The following is a 23,601-nucleotide window of genomic DNA, read 5'->3' as shown; positions in this document are numbered from 1 at the left end:
ATTAAAAATCCCGACCTAAATTAGTCAACATTCTTATTTTACAACATGAAGGTATGGAAAAATACTCGAAACAGGAATTACTGGTCATGCAGTCATAGTCATGTGATTCAGGTTCTTATAATTTAAACAAATTAATGCAGATTTTTATTTTATTTTTTGGAAAATTGTTTTGTTGAAATTTGGTTAAAGTTTTTAGAAGAATTTAACAACCTTATAATTAGAGGTGAGGCACAGACTGACAGGACTGAACGAAGAACAAAACAAGCATTATCCCGATCCGCACGTGTCAAATCACGTTTTTTTTTGTATGTTCGTCATCGGAAATTAAATTATCGACCTTTTGAGATTAAATAATATGGTAATACAAAAACACTCATGTCTAAAGTCTCATACTTTAAAAATGTAATAAATGATAATAAATTTATTATTGTACTTTAATTTATATATTTAGCTTGCTTAGTACTTAGCATTAGCAATTAGCAAATTAGTTTGTTTGCATGTTTCTGTAAAGTTAAATTTTGAGTAGACTTCTTTTATTGTTGACAGTTAAATGAAATTTAATTTTAGCCACTTAAAATAAAATGGGTAAAAACAAAAAGAAAAATAAAAACTCGCTGTCTGGTGGAACAACAAATTCGATTAAAAAAACAACAAATACCTTACTAGAGCCCGCAAAAAATCCACAAACTCAGGCACAAAATGAGGAGATTGAAAACAATCCCTACAGAAAACAAGACATTGACATCGATGCTTGTTTGTTTGCTTATAAACTTGCAAAAGATCACAACCAGCCTCATTATTGTGCCAAGGCACAGAGTTACATTATTGCCAACTTTGACTATGCAGTACATGAAGAACGATTTTATACCTTGTCTAAGGAAGACCTTGTTATTTTTTTGCAAGCTGAGGACTTATTAGTAAGTTGTGAAGAAATAGTCTATGAAACCGTCATGGGTTGGATTAAACACGAATTGGTGGAACGCCTAAAATATTTAGACGAACTATTGGAACTAATTCGATTTCCACAGCTACCCTTAAGTTTTATGGACCAACGGGTTTTACAAGAAAAACTTATAATAAGTAGTGAGGTGGGCAGAGCATTAGTAAATGAAGCTATTGACTGTTATAAAAATAAAATGTCAAAAGAACAAGGATAGTTACGCTTCTTTTTCAAATTTAAATCTTAAAAATACCTAAAAATTATTTGTTATTTAACAGTGATTGTTTATAGGCGAGTTGTAAATTGTAACTGCCATACTCTTTTTAAAGGTCATATCTGCAATTTAAATTTTTTGTTACTATGAAATTTAAAAGGTTAAAAAATATTAACACACTTTTATAAAAAAAAAACATTGTTATAACAGTGCAGTATGTTTTGGTACTATCAACAAATTTTCTTTCTTTAAATTTAAATGTTGAAATTTAAATGTTTTTATGTAAACAATTCTGGAATAAAATCAATGTAGCTTATATAACACAAATCAATAATTTATAGATTTATTTATTGATGTAATATATTTAAATATCAACATATACAATTTTGTGTCAAACAAAATAGGGTCAACTAAATATCAATTTTCAAGACAGTTTAGTGTTTTACAACTCTGCCTTTTAAAGTTTTCTTTTGTGCAATTCTATTCTAATTTAAAAATAGTGATTAAGATTTTTATGAATTTGCTTTGTTTCAATCATTTTTCTTGCTTTGTATATAAAATTTGTTATTTTTTCTTTAACAATTTAAAGAATTATAATTGCTACACTTTTTATATTAAATTTAATACCAATCTATTACTTTAGAGACTATTTTTTAATTTTAAAAAGCAATGGGAAAGATTAATGGAATAACTATCAAATTGGACAACAACAAAAATGTTTTTAAACCTGGGGAAATTGTTTCTGGAAATGTAGTTCTTGATGTTAAAAATGAAGTTAATGTAAAGGGTAGGTTAGTGTTAATAAATTTTAATTAGGATTTTTTAATAATTTAAAATAAACACAAAAGCTATTTTAAAATAAAAATTTGATAAATAAGCTTCTAAATTATGTTGTCACTATCCTTGAAAAAAGGAATTAAATTTTCTAATAATGGCACAATTATTTATTTTTTCGGTTATGATAAGTTTAATTTTGTTTCTTGTATCTTTATTTGTTTATTTGTCTAGACTAAACAATCAACATAAAAGATTAATATTTCTTTTGTTTATTTTTAGTTGTCAGGATTGAGTTGAATGGTTGGTGTAAAGTAAAGTGGAAAGTTACAAAAAGTGGGAGTAGTGGAAGTGATGAAAAGGTTTACAAAGAAAAGGAACAATATGTGGTTCTGCAAAAAAACCTATGGGGTGGAGGTGTGTAATGTTTCATATTTAAAATTCGCAATTAACTTTTTTGTAAAGTTACAATTTCTAAATATGCCAAAAAATATGCTTAAATTTGGTAAACAATTATTTGTTACCAAACAAAATTAAATAATTGTTAAGAATTTTTTGAATTTTTTTTAACAAGTATTGTTTTTTAATCCTGTAATATACAGTTTCTTTTTTAACAGTTTTGAGAACTAACAGTTCAATGTGTAATGTGAAATTAGTTTTTTTTATTCTGTTTAGTTCAAAACCAAGACACTCGTCTTCAAGTAGGAATTCAAATGAAAACTTTCGTGTTCCAATTACCAAATAATTGTCCTTCGTCTTTTACAAGTAGGAAAAATAGCTAAGTTATTTTAATCTTTTATATATTAAATTTAACAATTATTTTTTTAAGATTGAAAAAAAACTGGTAGCCTACTTTAAAAAGCATAGTGTATGTAAAATTTGATGTATCAGTATATACATAAATGATTTTAATATTAATGGACAATTCTCATTGGGAAAGTGTTTTTTAAAAAAAAATTAACTTAAATTATTTGTTTAATTAACTTACCTGTTTCTTTGGTTTTGATATTTAAAGTTTAAATTTAAAAAAATTTTGGCAAATAATTTTTTATAAGTGACTTTTTTTTTAAATTTAAAATGTACAAATTTTTTTGCACTTTTATGGCTATTTTAAGCAATAATTTTAAGCTAATATAAAAGTTACAAAACAGATTACAACAGATTTGTAATGTGTTAGTATAAGAGGTTTAAACATATGCTTAACATAAGTTAAACAACAAATTCTATATTACAATTTAAAAATCAGCAATTTTTAAGTTTTTAACTTGTAAGAATATAGGTAATTCCGTTACCGAATTTACATAAAAAGTTTTATAACTTAAAATTTAATCAAATACAACTTTTAATATTTTTAATTCTCTGATTTTAGTTGTTAAGTACTATAAATAAAAACTAAACTTTAATGTTCCTTATCAATTTTATCTACAAAATAATGGTAACGGAATTACGGGTAACGGAATTACAACATCAGAGATTTTGTAGAAATGCTTATTCTGCCTGGTTTAAGTGACTTAAAATAATATAATTATTTTTATAAGTAAAAAAATGAAATGGCATTGTAATATAATATCCATTTTTTTAAATTTTGTTAGAAGGTAGTTTTGAAATTTATAAATTAGTTTTATGGCTACATATATTGCTAAATAAAATTAAATAAAAATATTCATAGTTAACAAGTTGATTTTTAACTAATATTTGGCATATTCAAACAATACTATAAGCTATTTAACCCACTAGACTTATTGTTTTTGCATAATTATCCATTTTATTTAGGTGTAACAAATTGTTTCTGCGACATCAATTTTATTACTAATTTAGAGTTTAGCGATTTAGAATTTTAAACATGTTATGTTTGTTTGTTAATTTTATTTTTGGAGTTATGTTTGTAGTTTTTGTTAAAATGGTAGTTAGGAATTTTAAAATTTGGTTCGTTTATTTCTGTTTAAGAGTTTATTTAAAAAAAAACCTAGTAGTTTTTAGTTTGTAATTCCGTTACCAAGATTTAAAAAAAAATTTTTTAATTAGGTTTTTTTTTTATTTTAACAGTACCTATAACTATTTTTTTTAATTGTATCTGAAATTAAGTAAATTTAAGACTAAAGTTACATGCCAAGATTAGACAGTGTCTTTCTGTTACTTAAAGTGTAATTCCGTTACCAGGTTTTTTTAAGTTAATTTGTCAATAAATAAATATTTTTTAAACCCCAACTAAAAAAATTTGGTATCTTTTTGTTGCTTTCAATAAGGACAATTATTTACACATGTTTAATTTAAGTTAATTTTTATAAAATTCAGACGAATTGGGATTAAGTATTACCCAACTTTTTATATCTAATTTATTGGCGTAATTCCGTTACCAAACATTTTTCAATTTTTAAGAAGCATAGAAGTTCAAACTGGACTTCTATGCTTATAAAAATTTAGAATGGCAATATATGGGTTGTTTTAACTTAAAAAATGATTTCAATTATATTAAAAAAAAAATTATAAGTTTGTAAACCACAGTAATTGTAATTCCGTTACCGAAGAATTGCCCTAATATATATTATACACTGTCAATAACAACAAAAAACATGTGAATAGCAATATGTTGTTAGTTTTGTTTACATTTTGTATCTGTCCTTTTTAAAGTTTTATTATCTCGACTTCATATATCAATTTGACATCACTCATTGGGTAGACAACCTAAGCTTTAGAATTATTATTAGAAACAAATAGGTTGTAATTCTTTTTAATACCATTAGACGTTTAATTTGTTAAAAGTTCTAAAAAAATTATTTTTTACCAAACATTAACATATATATATTACAAGATATGTGTTAACATGATATCAAATAAACCTAATTATTTTTTTTGCAGGCAAGCATGGTAATATATTTTACCAACTAGAAGCCACAGTTAAATTCTCTGCAGTAATGTCAAGTGACATGTCAATGAAGGAACCTATTAAAGTTGTTGATAATGATGACTTGTCTGCTAATCCCACTACAAGTGAGGTATGTAAACCCTTAATGTGTTTATTTTAAATATTTCTCTGGAAATTGAATATCAATACAGAATTACACCAATTTTTTGATTTTTGACAACCCATTATTTTTAACTGGCATCAAATTAGTTTGTTTGTTTTTAAGGTATATAATTGTTTTTAAGTATGTATATCTACTATTGGAATTTAAATATATATATATATAACACTTGTTTTGTTAAATATTTTATAATAAATTAACCTATAAAGAAGCGTTTCATGAGTTTTATTTTATTTATTGGCCTAACAAACAAAAACAAACATGCTTACCAAGTTAAATTAGGTTTAACTTATTTGCAAAAGGACAAAATTTGTTTGTTTAAATTTGTTTGTGTGGTAAACGGTAATCAACAACTTTAAAATTTTAAGTTCCCGATTGCGGTAAATATTTTTGTTATGTTGTAGGCTACCCACTTGCATAGTTGAATTACTTGAATCACTATTCAAACAAAATAAATTCAAATGTTTTTTTTAGCTTTATAACAGCCTATAATAATAGCCTATAAACAAGGAATGTTATTTTGTACAGATTAAATGAAAATGAATTTGTGAGACTTTTAAATAAGGTTTAAATGTGGCTCAGGGTATGAATATATTTTGGTTTGATATATGATATATTGTTTTTTGTTTGGTATAAGAAGTACTTAGTCATTGGTTTGGTATTACTATGTTCTTAATCGTTTACTGGTTATTTAATTATATAAATCCAACTTTTTATTATTTATTAAAAATTTTGTTTCACGTATGTTGTCCGGTTCTAGACAAAACATAATTACACTACAGCTCTTCTTAATCCTTTCGTCTGGATTACGGTGCAAGAAAATTCGTACCTATGGAGAACGGTTAGTCAGAATTTTTTCGCTATGGTGAACGGACTGTTGTTTTTTCTTGGTCGGGGGCCTGTCTGCTAATTAACAAGAAATTAAGATAGGGTTGGGGTAAGGGTATATATGTTTGAAGACATAGGTGATGTCTGCAGAGGTAAAAAAAAACGTCGGTGTTCAGTAAAGTCGCAAACTTGAAAAAATAGGTCTTGTTAAACGGCACGTTGTTTTGTCAAGAACTGGACAATGTATGTGATCCAAAATCTTTTACTTTTGTAAAGTAATTAAGTGGCCTTCCTACAGTCCTCATTTTTATTTTTTTTATTCAGGTATTAAATTGATAATTGTAGAATTCTAACAACAATTATTTGTGCTTCTTAATAACTGCAAACTGTTTGACATTTAATATAATTTGAACAATATATTTTTATTTCTAATAACCAACCATTGATTGCTTTTTATTTTTTAAGCTTGTGTTTCGACCAATGCAGTTTAAAGGCCAAAAACAGGAAGATGCATTTTGTTGCTGCTGTGATGCAGCTTCAGGAAAGTTTGATTTAACTTTTGATAAAACTGCTTACTCACCTGGTGATGCTGTTGTTGTTAATGGTACTATTAACAACGGAAGGTAGTTCAGTTTTGGAAAATTTGATGTTTAAAAAGTGTTCTTAAGAATTTGGTGTTAAATAATCGATTTATCTTATAAAAATGACAAATTAAAATATTGGTTTCTATTTTATTGGTAAACCTTTAAACTTCATTTCTTTAATTTTTAATTTATTAATCATGTTAATTTTTAGCAATGCAAAAATGAAATATCATGTAGCATTAGAACAGACCACAGTAGTGTATGGTCGTCATCAAGGGATTTTTTCACAAGGAAAATTAAAACCAAAAGAAAAAACGATTGGAATAATTAAATGGGATGGAAACCCAATTATGAGCGAGCAACAAAAAACCTTCAACAATCAAACTTTATTTGTGATGCCAAGATTTATGGCTAGTACTGGATTAAGAAATTGCAAGTTTATTAACCTTGCTTATTCTTTGGAGGTAAAAAAAATTGTTGGTAGCATTTATTTTTTACTGATTTTGAAGATTGTTATTAAGTTTTATTGTTTAATTTTTTATGTGGATATCGTATAATTTAACTTGAATTGTTAAAATCATATCTTGGCTAACATAAAACCCCCCTTTTAAATAGATTGTCCAATAAATTTAATGCCTTTAGGTCATTGTAAAATATTTCACATACTTGCACTAAAATAGTTTTAGCTTAAGTGTAGCTCTTGGTCATATAAGATTTAGGTTTAAATAACTTAATTTTAATTGATTTTTTTGTGTTTCAATTGCATATTTAGTAATGCTTATACTACTGCGTTAAAGCCAAAGACTGGTAAATTGTATTTTAACCTATTTTTGACTTTTATAATTTAATTATTAAAAAAACTTTTTTTAACCAGGTATGTTGTATAGTAAACTCAATGCAAATTAAAACAAAATTGCCCTTGGTTATTGGAGGAAGAACAATTTTAACACATGATTCTGTAGAACCTTCTGCACCTGCTTACAGTGGTAAATTATTTTTATTTTTTTATTTACATGCATAACTAATGTTGTAATGCATAGTTTAAAGTTATTTGTAGTTTTCTCATTTTTCTTTTACCCTACCTTTACCGTTTATAAATATAAATATTTAATAAATTCAAACGAAAGGGGTATGCCTTACCTAAAATTGCAAAATATATAAGATTAAATAGACCACATAAATAATATAAATAAAACAACAATGTTCATTTACATTCATAACATACACACACACACTAATTTACAAATGCTTTTATTCATTGTTTCACTTTAATGTAGTGAAAACCAATGTCCTGATCCCTTGTTAATGCAAAAATTAAATAAAATTTAATTGTTGCTGTAATAAAAAAGCTTTAAACCCCACCTAAAATATAAATTGATGTCCATGTTATGACAGGCTTAGTTAAAAGTCACATTAAAATGCAAACCCTTTAAGAGTATTGGTGGCCAGAATAAATTAGCAGACAGGCTGCATGGCGATGGTGGGCTGTAGGTTGCCACTCTTGGGTTAAAGACTGATCTCAAAATAAGTTGTAAATCACTATTTGACCAATAAGTTTTAAACTGTTGCTATTAATTCAAACAGTAAAGTTAACCTTTTTTTAATTTAAATAAACAAAATCATGTTTTAAATTTCAGAACAACCAGTTTCAATGTTTATTCCTCGTGAAGTTAACCCGACAGCACCAACTACTGACATTGTTGAGGTTCATTTGGACGACACCGAACCAGCATTGCCAACTTATAATGAAGTTATGGCCGAGAGCGGCAAGTTTCCAACAGGTGGTGCTGCACCACCAGAACAAACAGCTTATTATGATTGGAATCAATCAGCGTTTACATATTCTTAACATTGAAATATTTGTCATAAACTAAATGAGCAAATGTCAATGTTAAATCAGCATTTAACAATTTGGTGGTTTAACATGTTGATTTATTATGACAATAATAGCTCATTAACACTTCAAGAAAATGCCGCTTTAATATTTTAAATTTGCAATAGTTTTTTTTGCATTTTGTGTTTTTTAAAAAACAGGCGTTGTAAAATTCATTTAAGAATTACTTAAAAACAATATACCCTCAATAATTTTTTTTACATTCTCCTATTCTTTCCTATTCTTTCCTATTCTACATATTATATTAATTATAATATTTTTAACATTTGCCTCCTCTTGTTATTTTTTTACTAATTTTATTATTGTTTCCTTTTAAAAAAAAAAAACGTTATCAATTAGCAATAACTACTGTTCTATCAATGTTTTAAAAACTCTTGTCAAAAACAACTTTGTATCCTTATTGGTGTATTACTTTGGTATATGTCTATTTTTTTCTAATGTTAGAAGAAAATGTTCATGTTTTGCATTTAACACATTTTATTGCATATTTTTTTTCAGTGCTTATACCTTAATATTACACATTTTAAAATGAAATTAAATACATTAATTTTTTTTCGTAGTTTATTTTGGTTTGTGAAACTTCCATGTACCAATGTTAAAACAGTTTTTATCTTTTTGCAAAACTTGTTGATGTTATTTTTGCATGTCAAGTGTTAGTCAACATTTATGTTTGTCACTGCTTTTAATCATTGCCAATAACCATAGTGTTTTATAGTGTCATGACATTTCGCGTTGCTTTTATATATATTAAACCAATGATCATATAACCTTTTGAAGATATGTCGTAATTAAGTACGTTGTCCTCCACAAAATATCAAAAATAAATTGGAGCGACATGATAGGTAAGTTGTCAAAGCCTCCGATTTGTGACGTCACTTCTATAGCGTATATTACGAAAAAACAAAGTTTACACCTGTATTTGACCACTTTCTAATATTTTGTTCACTTTTTTGAAGGTATGTCGTGGTTGGGTACGTTGTCCTCCACAAAATATCAAAAACAAATTGGAGCGACATAGGTAAGTTGTCAAAACCCCGATTTGTGACGTCAGTAATAACACGTATTTAAGTTTAGTACAAAAGTTTACTCCTGTTTTTAACAGTTTTTTAATGTTTTGTTTAATTTTATTTTAATTTTAAACTGGTAAGTACCTTGTTAACTTATTATACATTAGGTTTGATTTTGTTCCTTTTGAAGGGGCTATTTTACCCCGTTCTTTTTTGTATTGTACGATCAAAAAATATTTGGCTTCACTATTTTTTATAATTATCCGCCCAAGCAAAATTCTCTGCTACTCTCTGCCAGCTCTCTGCCAGAAAGATGGTGGTATGTACACTGTATGAAAGAGTAATAGAGTTACTACTTTTATTTGATGATTTACATTAAACAAAACTGATTTTTCTTGAAATCCTAATCTAAATTGTTAGCAAAAATTATTAACAAGATATATGTATAAAAAAAAATATCTACAAAGTTTATTAAAAATGTGTACAGAGTTGATTTTAAAAGTTAAAGTTATTATAAATGTAATAAATTGTTTTACTTTAACTTAAATATTTTATATTGGCAACTCTGCGATATCACGTTTGGGAAATTTCCCCAAACAACTATCAAGTCGTTCTATTATTTTTGTTTGCGAGCGTGCGTTAGATGTACAAGTTGATTATATATTTTTCTTTGTACTTATTTAAAAAAATAATGTTTTACACATAAATACTACCAACAAAATAAAATATAAATTATATTAAAGGTATTTAGTGAAATAAGAAAATGAATTTTATTACACTGTAGTTTAATATGAATATATTAATGTTTAAGTAAATAATGAAGAAAAAGAAATAAAACAAAATGGTTATGGTGAAAAGAATATATCGACCAGTAATTTTAACGTTTTTAGTATTTATTTCAACATTATATTTGTGGTATAGTCATAATAAAACCATTAAGCTAGAGGTAAATATTTTATTGTTTGCATTAATTTTTTTGTTAATGAATTTAATTAAAAATCTTAAATTTTTTTTTCAAGTTACAAATCATTTTAGGATGAACTAGAAATATAAAATTTGGCATGTGGATGATACCTTTACCTTACTTTTAAGCTGTCCAAAGTTAATAACATTGAGTAGATAATATGTTTTTTACCTAATTTTGTTTAAGCTTAAGCTTTTATGAGCATTTTATAAAGGCTGCAACATTAGTATTAATAAAATAATTATAAAATATACTGGAGGTATATCAAATAGATCGAATGAAACAAAACAAATGAAAGGATTGGTTAGATTAACCCTAACCTAACTTTTACCCATTTAGAATATCGTCAATACAATTCATTTGATATTATTTGATTACGTATAATTTATAGATGATTTTTTGGGTGGCATTAAGGTGTAATTCACCCTCCAACTTATATGATTGTAATTTTATGAAAGTCGTAATACTAAAGTCGTAATACTGAAATCTTTAAACTTGTAAATTTTTGATCAAAAACAGAAGTAAGAACTATGTTTATACATTCTTAAAAATGTTGCTGGTGGTACATAAAATTCAAACAATTAAATTTCAAGTAAATTTAAAAGTTACCTGTACATATTTTATTTTTTGTATGGTGTGATCTTTAATGACATTTTTAATTTTAAATATTATTGTTAAAACTATTTTATCTAAATGTAAATTAAACATTTTAGATTCAATTGGGTTTTGATGGTAAAGAATATGTTAAAAGTCAACGAATTTATTCCAAGGATCCGTATAAAAGGAACTCATTTAACAGGGAAATTAGTGATAATGTGCCCTCTAATAGAAACATTCCAGATACTAGACAATATAGGTCAATATTTTGCTACTTATTTGAGTTTAATTTCTTACAAATGTAGGGGTCCCTTTAAAACATCATTTTCTATTGATCATATTAATCAAACCCATCTTAGTGCTTACTTTTATTTTTTACACCTAAACAAAAAGTAAATAGTTAAAAAAAGAATGTTGCTAAACCATTTTTGTAAACTCTCCTCTAATTTGCATTTGTGAAATTAATTTCTTCACTATAGTGCAATTAGGGCAAAAATTGAAATTTCTCGAATTTGGAAATTAAATAAAAAATGCAAATACAATCCCATTATATTTTCTTATTAATAAACCCCTGTTGCTTGATTTAATTTTTGAAAAAACGATTTAAACTGTTAATTTATTGTAATGGAAAGTTGTCTTTTATTAAAGATGTCGTATGCAAAGTTACAATACTGATCAGCTGCCCAGTACAAGTGTTATTATAACGTTTTATAATGAGGCAAGATCCACATTACTAAGAACAGTTGTAAGGTAAGTTATTACCTAAATATATAAAAAAATAAAAAACTTAAAAAAAAAGTATATATATATTTACTTTTTTAACATAAAAAAATATATCTTTCAGTTACTTTTTTTTTGGTAGCTAAATGAAATATTTTAAAACTCATTTTGTTTAAATTACAATTTTTAAGTAGGTTAATCAAACAAATATAAATGGTAAAATGACAAATTAGGTTTTATTCTTGCATTAACTTAGAAACATTTTTATTACAGCTATAAAAAAGCACTTATATTTTAATGAGTTTGTCTAAATTTTAAACATATATTTTGTTAACCCATCTAATATAATTAATTGGAAAATTAATTTATGAGATTACAAATGGTATCGTTACTTTCTGTTAAAAAACTTTTTTATTCTTTGACAATAATCAGCAGTCAGATACTTAAAATTTTTTTAATTTGTATGTTTAGTGTTTTAAATCGATCTCCACCCGAGCTAATAAAAGAAATTATTTTAGTAGATGATTTTAGTGATGATGGTAAATTTTCTTTAACAATAAGTTTTTAAAATATTGTATTAATTTATAAATTTAGGCCATAGCTTATTGCAGGTAAACTAACTTGATAAATCTTACTTATCTTGTTAGATTCTGAAAACACATTATTTTGTTTGTTTTTAGAAAGTGATTGCAACTTACTGACAAGGTTGCCTAAAGTTCACTGTCTGCGAAACTCGAAAAGAGAAGGTCTGAACAACTATTTACATAATAAACCCTGAAGTGCCATGTTTTACTTAACTGCTTTTTAAGTTCATAGTTATTTTAAAATTATTATCCATTTTTTTAAATATTATTGCCTTTATTTGATTTTCCTGAAAGAACTTATTGTATTTACTTCATCAAAGCCACAGCATAGTAGCAATGTTAATAAAACTCAGAACCCCTTGGTGTTATGCAAATATCAGTATTATTATTCCCGAAACAAAACATGCTTATTGTATCGCATAGTTTTGTAACTTTCTTTAAATTTTTTGGTATAATTTTTTTAGGGTTAATTAGATCTAGAGTACATGGAGCAAGTTTTGCATCTGCAAAAGTTTTAACTTTTTTGGACTCTCATTGTGAATGTAACATTGGATGGTTACCACCTTTATTAGAAAGAATATCACAGGTTTTAATTATATTTTAGCTGGTCTAAAGCATTGCTTTTTTAGTTTAACCATTTTTTTTAAATAAAAAGTTATAAAAAAAAGTTTTTAATTTTACAGAACAGCTCCAGAGTAGTAAGTCCCATAATAGATGTTATAAACATGGATACCTTCAACTACATTGCTGCATCTTCCGAGCTAAGAGGAGGATTTGATTGGAGTTTACATTTTAAATGGGAGAGATTAAGTGTTAATGAACTAAAAGAAAGATATACTCCAATCTCACCTATTAAGTGAGTTTTTTTTATTTAATTTTAAAATGTGTGCAAATTATTTTAGGTTTTAAAAGATAAAGTCGTCGGTCATATAACTTTGCCATAATAATATTGGTTTATAGGGTACTAAAATATGATCTTAGGGATATCAACATAATTTGCATTTGCTGTTTTAATTAAAACTTATGCAGTTTTAAATAGGCTATACAGTTTGTATGATACTTTATGTTATTTAAAAGTGAGGACACTAAATGGCAAAAAAGAGTTAAACTAACATTAGTTATTTTTTTATATATATCAAACCCAACTATGCATCTAACTAATTCCATTATTTCGTCATAACTTTTGTTTGTTGTATACGCCCATGTTTGTTTTAAAGATAATGTTAGCTTAATTCAAAGTATGTTTTAAGTAGGTTAGGTATACTGTCGTAATAAAATGATTTTGTTTAAAAAGGTTCTGTGAAACGCAAGTGGGCTTTATGCTTTACCAAGATTTGAAATATTAATTACATTATATGTTTTTAAGTTTTGTTTAAAATGCGTTACTTCAAAGCGGTAAAATTAGTTACTAATCAGCCATGTTTCTCTACTTAAAGACCAACAGCATAACTCGTGTGTTAACGCTATGTTAAATCCAAGTACGCGTCATGTAAGAGCAAACAAAGTTTGCGGTGTAGACTTTTTATTGCTGTTCGCCTAAAGGGTTAAGTGTAATGTACATCACGATTCAGGTATGCTCTACGTAACACACGGTATGCTATGTTTTGGGTTATCTGTACCGCTATAACGAACTTAAAATCGGCATATTTTAATGTTTAGAAATTTTTTGTAATGTTTAGTAGAAAACAGTAACATTTTTATTTATGTACTTAAAGTTTGGATGTGCGTTTAAATGTGTGCCTTGGTCTAATTCGAACCTATAATTTAGTTAACCTTGTTCAAAAATATTATACTGATATTCTAAATTGCTACTTAAAGTTATAATAACATATTTAATATAATACTTTATTAAAACCACGCCTTATTAAACTCATAACTCACTGACGTTGTGTAATGTTTGAATAATTGTTAAAACAATGTGATATTATTTACAACGGTTAAGTCAACAATGTAACATCACAGTGCAAACAGTTTTTTTGTTATACAATAATTTTAACATAATACATAAGGGTTACACACGTTTAAAAATTATACTGGATTTAATTTTAAAATTAAATAAAAAGTGGATAAAATGGTAGCACCATAGCAGTTAATACTATAGATTTCACTGTTTTGTTTAAATTAATGTATATCACGTTGTTGGCATATAGAATTCATTATTTTATTGGTATATACACGTTGTTATACGAATACACATAAGTAATGATTGTCCTAAGGGACATTTTAAACATTATGACATCATACTGTACATTGTCGTTGGTGCGTTACAAACATTGATCTTCATTTTTTACGAAACTCAAAAATGGCTATGTATTATGGTATGTAATTTAATACGTGTTTATAATTCTTTTACTTTCTTAAGTTTAAAAAACTTTTCGGTAAATATGTCCAAGCGCACTAGCAAATTTATGAAATACTAAATACTTATGTTTTTTTTCATGGCCTTCAATGTGGTACCTGTATTATAAATCGTGTAGGTTTTAAACAAAGTCAAGTTAAACATTATATTTTTCTTTTATATTTTTAAACACAACAGCAAACAAAAAAGGTTTTAAAATTATAGAACACCGATGATAGCTGGTGGATTGTTTGTGATATCAAAAGCTTGGTTCAACCATTTAGGACAATACGACACTGAGATGAATATATGGGGTGGAGAAAACTTTGGTAAAAAAAATTTTTTTGAACAACTTAAAGATGAATGTAGGCTTGTCTCAATAATTTAAGGCACTGAAAAACGGCAGTGACATATCAAATTAATTAAAAAAATGTTTTTCAAATTGATTTGCAGCATTATAAAAATTTTGTTAGTATCCAAAAATATTAGGCATACCCTGAACTAAATTTTAAATACTTAAAATTAGTCTATTATTTATACAGTTTTTTCTCATGTTTTAAGTTTTCCTTAGCGGGTTTAGAAGCGTAGATTTTTATATAAATTACTTCGTGGTTAGGTTGTTGAAAGGCCAACGTATTGTTAGTGTGTGGATTTCTTTTGTATAAGGGCGTTGAGTGAAGAATACTGGATAAAAACACAGTATATATTAGTCATAATAAAAAGTGAAATTTACTGTTAAAATTCTTGAATGTATCAAAAATTATTGTTTTTAACTCAAGTTTTTTTTTAGAAATTTCGTTTCGGGTTTGGATGTGTGGTGGTAGTCTCGAAATAATTCCATGCAGTCGTGTCGGTCACGTGTTTAGAAAGAAGCATCCTTACTCGTTTCCCGACGGCAACGCCAACACTTATATAAGGTTAATACTTATGATTGTAATTACCTTGTTATAATATGACCACGAAATAAGACATTTAGATAAAAAATGGAGCTAAGTGGACGATAATGTCCAATTTAAAGGCCTTCAAAATAAAAAAAAACGTCGTTTTTTGGGTAAGTTATCACAGCGTATGTGTATTAGCTTCATTTTCAGTAAGTGATCCCCGTTTCCAACTATATATACTTATTATTACATGTTATTACAAATAAAAAATTAATAATAAAAATATAAAATCGAATCAAAAGTTTTATTTTAAATTATTAGAAACACGCGAAGAACTGCGGAGGTATGGATGGATGGGTATAAGAAATATTATTACTCCGCAAGACCCTCCGCTTCTCGAAAACCTTATGGAAGGTAACATTTTTTATTTGTTATTTATTATTTAAAAAAATTATAAAATAAATTGGTTTTATTATAATGAAATTGCTCATTGGAATCGTTTTTTTTTTAATAATTAATATAATATACGAAATTAAATTTTAATTGTTAGAAACCATTAGTTAACAAATTAAATACTATTTAATTTTTTGTTTATGTTACAATAACACGTTCAGAACATGCATTCACTTATATTTTAAGGTTTTTTTTTAAATATTTTTTTAAATCCTAAGAAAACGTATACGGATATAAGTGGCATATGTAAAATACTTGTAAATTATTTATTTCTAATTCCCCTGTAACCGTTATCCACTTTATGATATTTTTTGTAATTTTACTTGGTATCGCATATTTGTTTTAAAATTTTCTCATCAATTTTTTTTACTTTTTGTTTTTTTTTAATTTACAATCTTTAATACACTCATGCATATTAAGCCTATCTTAACATTTGTTTCATGTTTAGTATAACAAGTCGGCTTATACTACGAAATGATCTAAAGTGCAAATCATTTGAGTGGTATCTGGATAATGTCTACCCCCAACTAATGTAAGTTCGTTTATTTATTTTTTTTTATTTTTTTTGCCTTATTTTAATGGGATGTTTTTTTTTAATTTTGTGTAAGTTATTTTATTTTAAATTTTATAATTTTGACATTTTCCTTACCTTTATCTTTTATTACACAAAAAACGTTATCTGTACGAGTGAGGCACCATATTTTACGTAATATTAAAATACAAACTAAGCAGAATTTCGCGCATATGTTTTGCGATAAATATAGTATCGCTTACCTTATTGCTGTCATGTAAATTTAATGAAGTGATAATGTAATAGATAACACAGGTTGGCACAATTTCAAGTTGTCTTTCAACTTTAATTTTAACAAATTTAGCGGAATAATAAAAAGCACATTTAAAAAAATTATATAAATAAATTAAATTTATTATTATTATATAGCACTGGAAAATTTACGAAAAGTAGAATTAAATATTTAATTATCCTTTTAAGCAAGATTTCAATATGGAAGGTATTGGCAGAAATGTATTAACCATGTATTTTGTAAAGCTGGTATATGCTACAAATTAAATCAAAAATACATACCATATTTTAATGCTAATTTAATATATAGTTGGAAAAATTTTTATTCGATTATAAAAATATTTTGGTTGACATTTAAATAATTGTTTTATATATTTAAAACATATACAAATATTTAAAATCCTTTTAATTGACATTATGATAATTAATATTTAACAAATAATAAAAATTGACCACTTAACGTTAAAAGATTGTTCACTGCATTATCTTGAATACTGTTACATTTTGAGTGCTAGTCATCATGTTAAGGCCCAGCAGTTAATTAGGCGTTAATCCGATTGCGCTGTAGGTTAAAAAAACAAAAAAAAGACAAACACTGCACGTTTAACATGCCGTTATTTCATATACTTGAGCAATTAATTGCTACTTGAAATACACATAACCGTCCCAGACTCGCTCACTTAAACTCGAAAAAAGTTTTCTTCCAGACTTTGTTTAGGGTCTTGAAACGTGAAGTAGTGGTAAGTCTTTTTAGACTTGAAAATATGACGTCATGTCTTAAATCTTTGTTAAGCTATTGACACATAATAAGTATTGAAGATTTTGTTTACACATTTGTATGTAAATTTTTGCTTTACTATTTGAGTCAATAAATTGAAGATATATTTATTATATCTATCGACTAGATTACAATGTTGTCATAATATTTTCTTTTTCACTATGTGTAAAATTTTAATATTTGTATTTTAAATTGATTAAAAGTTAATTATTTTATTTTTTGCGAATGTTGTAAATATCCCTGATAGACAAAGAAACGTTTTTTTTTGTATTCTGGCAAAACAGTATATCCAGTTTTAGTCATCGAGTTGTGTTTGATAAATTAGGTTAATACATCTGCTAAACAAAAAAATGGCCCAAGGTATATTCTTCGAAACAAATCAACAGATTATTTCATCTAATAAATAACAAGTTTGTTTTGAATACATTATTTTTTTGATTCAAGTTTTTTTTGTAACAATAAAAGTTACAAGAATACGATATGGTTAACAACACAAGAATGCGAAGGAAAAAACAACAAAATTAATTTTATAAAAATATATGCCAAAATTTTATTTATAAATGTTTTACTGTATAACATGACTACAAACCCACAATATTTTATGTTATAAATTATTTTTTATCTAACTTTGCTGTTATTTATATTTTCTACATTCAACATGTGTTTTACCTCAAGAGTAATTTACCTTTACACATAAATAGATTATTAAAACATGCAAAATTGTAGTTTAACATTTAAAAGTAGTCTATCACAAGTTTATTATTTATAGACCTTTGTGGTACACATAGTATGCTATAAAAACCATGTCTATTAGACTGCACTTTTAAAAAAACGTCGTTGTCCTATTGTAATATTTATTAGGTTTATATTTTAAGTGGTGTGTAATAATGGATTAGTCTGATAAAACTTTTAAAAAAAATAGTTTTTTTTGCAATAACTTTAATGTTTTTTTTAAACAGAATTCCTTCTGAAAGTCCCCCAGAACGACCAGTGTCAGTAAAATCCTTCAACGGACGTGATTGTTTAAGTCTACGGGAAAACGGGGGTTTAAACGTGGTCAAATTGCACTGTATTTCTGAGGTATCTAACCAATATAACTCGCAGGTAAAAAATTACTTAATCATTAGAGTCATATTTATATATTAGAGTATAGCTTTGTAAAGCGTCCTGATACAATTTTTTTCACATTTTTTAAATAAATTCTTAAAAAAATGTTATATTTAGCAATGGACAGTAACTTCTTGTGGACAACTTTCCCACGCGACCGGAAGTTGCTTGGTTCCCATGATGTGGTTTCCGCATTCTCCGCTAAGGGTTGAAACATGTGATGTTGCTAACGCTAGTCAGGTATTGGTTACCATAAAAAATAATTTTTTTCTTATAATGACTTAAAATCTTAAGTTTTAGTTTAATATAAAACTTTTTAAAATATACTGGCTATGGTTATTCATCAAAATAACATTTATATTTTTAATTAAAACTAATAAATAAATTAATTTATTATTTGTAATATTTATTTGGCCCTTAATTTTTTTTATTAATTATAAAACATTTTATGTGTTTATAAGACACACAATAATTTAGAAAAAAAAAATTATATGTTTATAAAAATTTATTGTTATAACTTAAGAATTTAGAATTTTTTTCTGTTAATGCAAAATATAATTTTTCCAAAAATTTAAATAAAATTGACGAATTCGATGTTTAAATTATTAGGGCACTAATGCGTTTATGTGAAGTCCTTTAAAGTGAGTTTTAATTTTATTGGATCGTAAATTTGTTAAAAAAAAAAAGTTTAGGGTAAATTATTTGTTACTATTTTGTAGCGATGGAGTTTTGATTTAGGCCTTATACGTCATCGACTCACAGACCTCTGTGTGTCATGTGACCGCACTGGTTTAGTTCTGTTACCATGTCAACCACGTGACCTTGACGAACGCACACGTGACCAACTCGAAAAAAACGCGTGCCAACAATGGAAGTTGGTTCGTGACTAAATAATGCGACTTTTTAAACTTTCACCAAGATTAAACCAGTGTTACGTCACACAAAGCATGATGTATGACATCATTGCCGCAATTACACGTCACGGCCACATTCGTCATAGACGATTTCATTTTAAATGCGTCGACATATACCTAGACAATTGGGATTGTTTTATTTTGCAAGGTACAAATGTTGTTTTTGAACAACTTTGCAAAAGCATTTCAGCAATATTTTTTGGTACTATAAACTCCTCGCGGAGGAATATTATTGTTATCAAGCGCAGCATCCACGGGTTTATTTACTGTGATATCGTGTACAAAAAAACAAAGTTTTCAACGGTTCATTTTAGTTTATTGTTTTTCGTTTTATAGTTTCATATATTTGAATGCTTTGTAGTTATTTATAGATTTTTAAGGTTTTCTAGTAATTTTATTTCATATAAATACGATTTTAGCTTTTATTTTTTTTTTTAAATTTGACAACTTTTGTTTTTTCCTTAACCTCGCACATTTTTAGCAGTTTAAATTTTTTAAACAACAAGATATGCAAAATACCATAATTAAATTATTTTTAAAATATAAAACGATTAATTTTTAATCTGTTTTAAAACGTTGGGTATTTGCTCATAAATATAACCTGTTATATATTATTGTATTCAACCTGTTATAAGACTTGCGTATTCATATTTCACACCCATCTGTTTTCGCAAATCTATTTATTACTAACACGTTAATGTTTGTGCAATCAATCCATATACGTTAACAAATAATTACACTGTTTATATATATAGTTCTAGTTCAAAATTTATTTGTTATAGGAAAATGTAATGTTTTTATATATTTAATTTTTTTGTTTTTTTATACTTGCTTTTACGCTTTGCTTGGTTTTTGACATATTTTATTTCGAAATTCGAAATATTATAAGGTAATTTTTAGTTGCAAAATTAAGATTAAAATAAAATACCTTTGCTTAATTGCTTAAACTATACTCAAGCCAATATTAATTGCCCTTAAAAAAACGAACAACTATTTAAAACAAAATTTAATTGCAAACAAAATCGAATTTAAATTAAAACAATTGCAAAAATATTAAATATACGATTTCAAGTTTATTTAGAAATATAGTGCATAGCTTTTACAGATTAAGTACAGCATTGAAATGGCAATAGTGTTGCACAATTTAACTTTGATTTAAACTTATTAACTTCAAACTTCTACACTTGGTACTTTAAAAACACAAATAAAACCCGAAATAAACAACCCACAACCAGATATTCGAAACGGCCAAATATAACTTTGTGTGACATCATATAGAAATCCTAAAAAGAAAAAACTTGAATTCATTTTGTCAATTAATTTGTATATATTAAAGTATAATTTTTTTATTGGCAATGTTTTTCCCAATTTGTTTTTTTGCAAGATACTAGGAAATTACGATAGTTGGACCTAAAAATACTTACCCGCTAGTGGGGGTCCGAGCATCACACCAATGCCCTCAAACAACAGCATCCAACTAAAAGCGTCGATAAACCGTTTTGTACCCAACAGAGCAGCAGCACTAGCCTTCATTAGTCCATAACTGTTACCAAATGTACCGAACAAAATCGCAAACGTAAAAAGACCGGCAGCAGTATTCCAAAGAGGGCTTAGAAAAGTAGTCAGACCACATAACATCTACAAAATTAAAAAAAAAATCAGCTATTTGCACATTTAATTGTTACACGACCAAAAACACAATTTAAATAAAAGTTTTACCTGAAAAATTAAAAAGCCTAGCAAAGGATGAATTTTAAAATAGTTTATGACAGCGCCCGTCAGTGGTCGCCCAATGAAGCCTGACAGACCAATCGAGGCGGCGATCCAAGAACTGGTATATTGATCAATTCCTCCAATTCTATAACAAAACTATACATTTTTAAAATTAAACTGATGGCTTTAATGCACTTTTATTAAACATAAACATCGCATTTTCTGTAAACGTTTTGTATAAAGGGTGGGTCTTTATTAACCAGTTATTAAAAGCGCAAGTTAAGTTATCGATTTACAAACAAACGTTCGGCAATCGGAAGATATAGCCAGCAGTCAATATTAACCAATTGTCAGGCAATCTAAGAAATATCGAACAAGGCTGGATTTATCCAAAGTTGGGACTTTTATATAAATACCCTGCCTTTAAAAAAATTACAAAAACTGTGCTTTATTATACCTAATTACCTTAATAATATACAAACTTACCTTGCTCTTGCAACAAGGTGAACGTAAGGCACAAACAAACATATAAGACTTAAAAAATCAGCAACCAATAATATCAAAAAGGTCGAATCTTTCCATAACTTCAAACTTCGCTTGTAAAAGGTCAGTGTAGGTTCTAATTGTAAAAGTATGCTTAAAGACAATGTTTTGTTTATAATGCAATACTACTTCCATTTTTAAAACATAGTAATTGGGTTGCTTATAACCTTGTTTAACTTGCCTTCATTTTTAAATGACGTTTTTGTTTTTAAATCGTCCACTTCCAAGTTTGGTAAAATTTCAGTACAAGGACCGACATCATATTTCTTAACATTGTGGTTGTGGTCAGGTTTCGAATATTTTAACTTAATATTTTTAGAATTGTTTGTGCTAGTTTTCCATCTTTGCAGATGGGGGTAATTTTGTAATTTTTCTGGACCAATAAATAACAAACCAAGTACAACGTTGTGAAGACAGATTCCACCAAGAATAAGCATGGCTCCCTTAATAAAAATATAAAATTTATTAATATGGATTGTAAAATGTGCTTTCATTTTTACCAGTATTCACTTTGTGGTAAAAACTTTAGCAAAAAGTGTATAAAAATGTTACTGGACGTTTACCAAATTTCTAAAATGTATTCTATTTACTACACATTTCTAGTTATTGTGACGTAATACCTGCCAGGTGTAATGGTGTGAAAGAAGAGCAAGCAAGGGTGAGATAAGAAACACGCCTGCTGATAAACCACCTCCTAACACACTTTCTGCTAAGGATCGATTTCTTACGAAGTAGCAGTTTATAATTCCACAGCACGCCATTCCCGTTAAACCAGCACCAAAACCTAAATAATATACATTCTGTTGAAAATACAACAACAAAAATGGCAGTAATTTACCATTGCTTATTTACTGTTACGTAGGTATATACGTGCGATAACTATAAACAAACAAGACTAGAACTTCAATATTTTGACTTAATAAAAATGGGTAAATACACACCACCGAAGCCACCAAAAAACAAACACAATTTCCAAATATTGGTTGCAAAGAAAGTAATAACAATTCCTAGTGACATAATAATGCCACCGAGCACAGCAGATTTTCTAATTCCAAATTTCGTAACAATAACGCCGTAAATTGGACCTTAAGTAAAACAAAAAAATTATGTAAATTAAATTTTTCAGTTTTATGCCTGTATCAATAACACAATTACAATTATCCAAAGTTAAAAACGGTCTTATCGAAGTAGTCTAATTATTTTCACTCGCCGTTAATAAAACGAAATATTACTACCATAAAACAACCACCTAAGTTTATAATTATTTAAAATATGAAAGCTTACCAAACAAACATGCTATCGCTGTGGGTAGGCTACCTGCAAAGCCAATATGAAACATTGGAACTTGAAAAAAGTTTACCCATTCAGCATATAGGACTCCAACTGAATAACAAACGCCCCAGGTCAAAAAATTGCTCCAAAAACACAAAGCTAAAATAATCCATTTAAATTTGTATTTCTCAGCCGGCGCATTCTTTAGCATAATTTCTATTAAATTTTATATTTTTAATGTTCCTAGATGGTCTGTAGATTATCTATTGTTTAAACATAATCAAAAACAAAACGTTATTAGTATAATCTAAAGTATGTTGCTATGACAAATAGTTTAAAAAATCACGTATTAATAATTTATGTCGTTATGTCAATAACCACCGATTATAATTAGTCAAAGCCAACATAACCACTCATACGTCACATCCAACAAGTTGCTTACCTACAGCTTTGTCACTGTTAACAAACTATCGATAGCCAGCTTTTTACATGAGACCTATAGTTTATATAGTTGCAATATATACTTTTACAATATATTATTCAAAAAAACAAGTATTGATTAAGAGTATACGAGTCATTTTTTACCTCATGTGACTAGGAAATAATTCAAGCCTAACAATATATAATAACCGTATTTAACAAACTGGTTCATTAAACTGCACCTTTAT

At 27.0% G+C, this 23,601-nt stretch overlaps 4 protein-coding genes across 4 annotated transcripts; 3 read left to right on the top strand and 1 right to left on the bottom strand.

Annotated features, from left to right (window-relative positions):
• Positions 1 to 62: 62 nt before the first annotated feature.
• Positions 63 to 1,625, top strand: LOC145743093 (kelch-like protein 11). The gene is made up of 2 exons (XM_082560976.1): positions 63 to 358; positions 568 to 1,625. Exon 2 carries the CDS (start codon positions 582 to 584, stop codon positions 1,155 to 1,157), a length of 576 nt encoding a protein of 191 aa, XP_082417102.1. The 5' UTR covers positions 63 to 358; positions 568 to 581; the 3' UTR covers positions 1,158 to 1,625.
• A 176-nt stretch (positions 1,626 to 1,801) lies between these two features.
• LOC145742732 (arrestin domain-containing protein 3-like) lies at positions 1,802 to 9,021 on the top strand. Its single transcript, XM_082560521.1, has 8 exons — positions 1,802 to 1,941; positions 2,211 to 2,345; positions 2,604 to 2,693; positions 4,788 to 4,924; positions 6,248 to 6,405; positions 6,578 to 6,830; positions 7,241 to 7,352; positions 8,004 to 9,021. Exons 1-8 carry the CDS (start codon positions 1,824 to 1,826, stop codon positions 8,213 to 8,215), a joined length of 1,215 nt encoding a protein of 404 aa, XP_082416647.1. The 5' UTR covers positions 1,802 to 1,823; the 3' UTR covers positions 8,216 to 9,021.
• Positions 9,022 to 10,016: 995 nt separating this feature from the next.
• LOC145743573 (polypeptide N-acetylgalactosaminyltransferase 16-like) lies at positions 10,017 to 20,374 on the top strand. Its single transcript, XM_082561569.1, has 14 exons — positions 10,017 to 10,213; positions 10,945 to 11,087; positions 11,477 to 11,578; positions 12,020 to 12,087; positions 12,229 to 12,294; positions 12,597 to 12,718; positions 12,816 to 12,988; positions 14,696 to 14,799; positions 15,261 to 15,387; positions 15,673 to 15,765; positions 16,253 to 16,336; positions 18,344 to 18,488; positions 18,609 to 18,731; positions 19,211 to 20,374. Exons 1-14 carry the CDS (start codon positions 10,109 to 10,111, stop codon positions 19,379 to 19,381), a joined length of 1,626 nt encoding a protein of 541 aa, XP_082417695.1. The 5' UTR covers positions 10,017 to 10,108; the 3' UTR covers positions 19,382 to 20,374.
• Positions 20,375 to 20,411: 37 nt separating this feature from the next.
• Positions 20,412 to 23,174, bottom strand: LOC145743574 (monocarboxylate transporter 14-like). Its single transcript, XM_082561571.1, has 8 exons — positions 22,946 to 23,174; positions 22,603 to 22,746; positions 22,282 to 22,445; positions 21,843 to 22,104; positions 21,605 to 21,737; positions 21,125 to 21,263; positions 20,830 to 21,043; positions 20,412 to 20,688 (listed from the first exon to the last, which is right to left on the bottom strand). Exons 1-8 carry the CDS (start codon positions 23,142 to 23,144, stop codon positions 20,576 to 20,578), a joined length of 1,368 nt encoding a protein of 455 aa, XP_082417697.1. The 5' UTR covers positions 23,145 to 23,174; the 3' UTR covers positions 20,412 to 20,575.
• Positions 23,175 to 23,601: the final 427 nt, after the last annotated feature.

This window comes from Corella eumyota, chromosome 2 (genome assembly GCF_963082875.1).
Source record: "Corella eumyota chromosome 2, kaCorEumy4.1, whole genome shotgun sequence".
In the NCBI taxonomy this organism is placed as follows: Eukaryota; Metazoa; Chordata; class Ascidiacea; order Phlebobranchia; family Corellidae; genus Corella; species Corella eumyota.
Note: the sequence above shows the minus strand (reverse complement) of the source record. Positions and strands in the feature narration are given on the sequence as shown.

Bases quoted from the DNA above. Each gene is read 5' to 3' on its own strand.
- LOC145743093 (XM_082560976.1), top strand. From the start codon at position 582: ATGGGTAAAAACAAAAAGAAAAATAAAAACTCGCTGTCTGGTGGAACA.
- LOC145743573 (XM_082561569.1), top strand. From the start codon at position 10,109: ATGGTTATGGTGAAAAGAATATATCGACCAGTAATTTTAACGTTTTTA. The intron at 14,800-15,260 runs GTAAAAAAAATT...GTTTTTTTTTAG, and splicing joins ATGGGGTGGAGAAAACTTTG to AAATTTCGTTTCGGGTTTGG. The intron at 18,732-19,210 runs GTATTGGTTACC...ACTATTTTGTAG, and splicing joins ATGTTGCTAACGCTAGTCAG to CGATGGAGTTTTGATTTAGG.
- LOC145742732 (XM_082560521.1), top strand. From the start codon at position 1,824: ATGGGAAAGATTAATGGAATAACTATCAAATTGGACAACAACAAAAAT. The intron at 1,942-2,210 runs GTAGGTTAGTGT...GTTTATTTTTAG, and splicing joins AAATGAAGTTAATGTAAAGG to TTGTCAGGATTGAGTTGAAT. The intron at 6,406-6,577 runs GTAGTTCAGTTT...GTTAATTTTTAG, and splicing joins GGTACTATTAACAACGGAAG to CAATGCAAAAATGAAATATC.
- LOC145743574 (XM_082561571.1), bottom strand. From the start codon at position 23,144: ATGCTAAAGAATGCGCCGGCTGAGAAATACAAATTTAAATGGATTATT. The intron at 22,747-22,945 runs GTAAGCTTTCAT...GTTTTACTTAAG, and splicing joins AGCGATAGCATGTTTGTTTG to GTCCAATTTACGGCGTTATT. The intron at 21,738-21,842 runs GCAAGTTAAACA...TTTTACAATTAG, and splicing joins AACGTCATTTAAAAATGAAG to AACCTACACTGACCTTTTAC.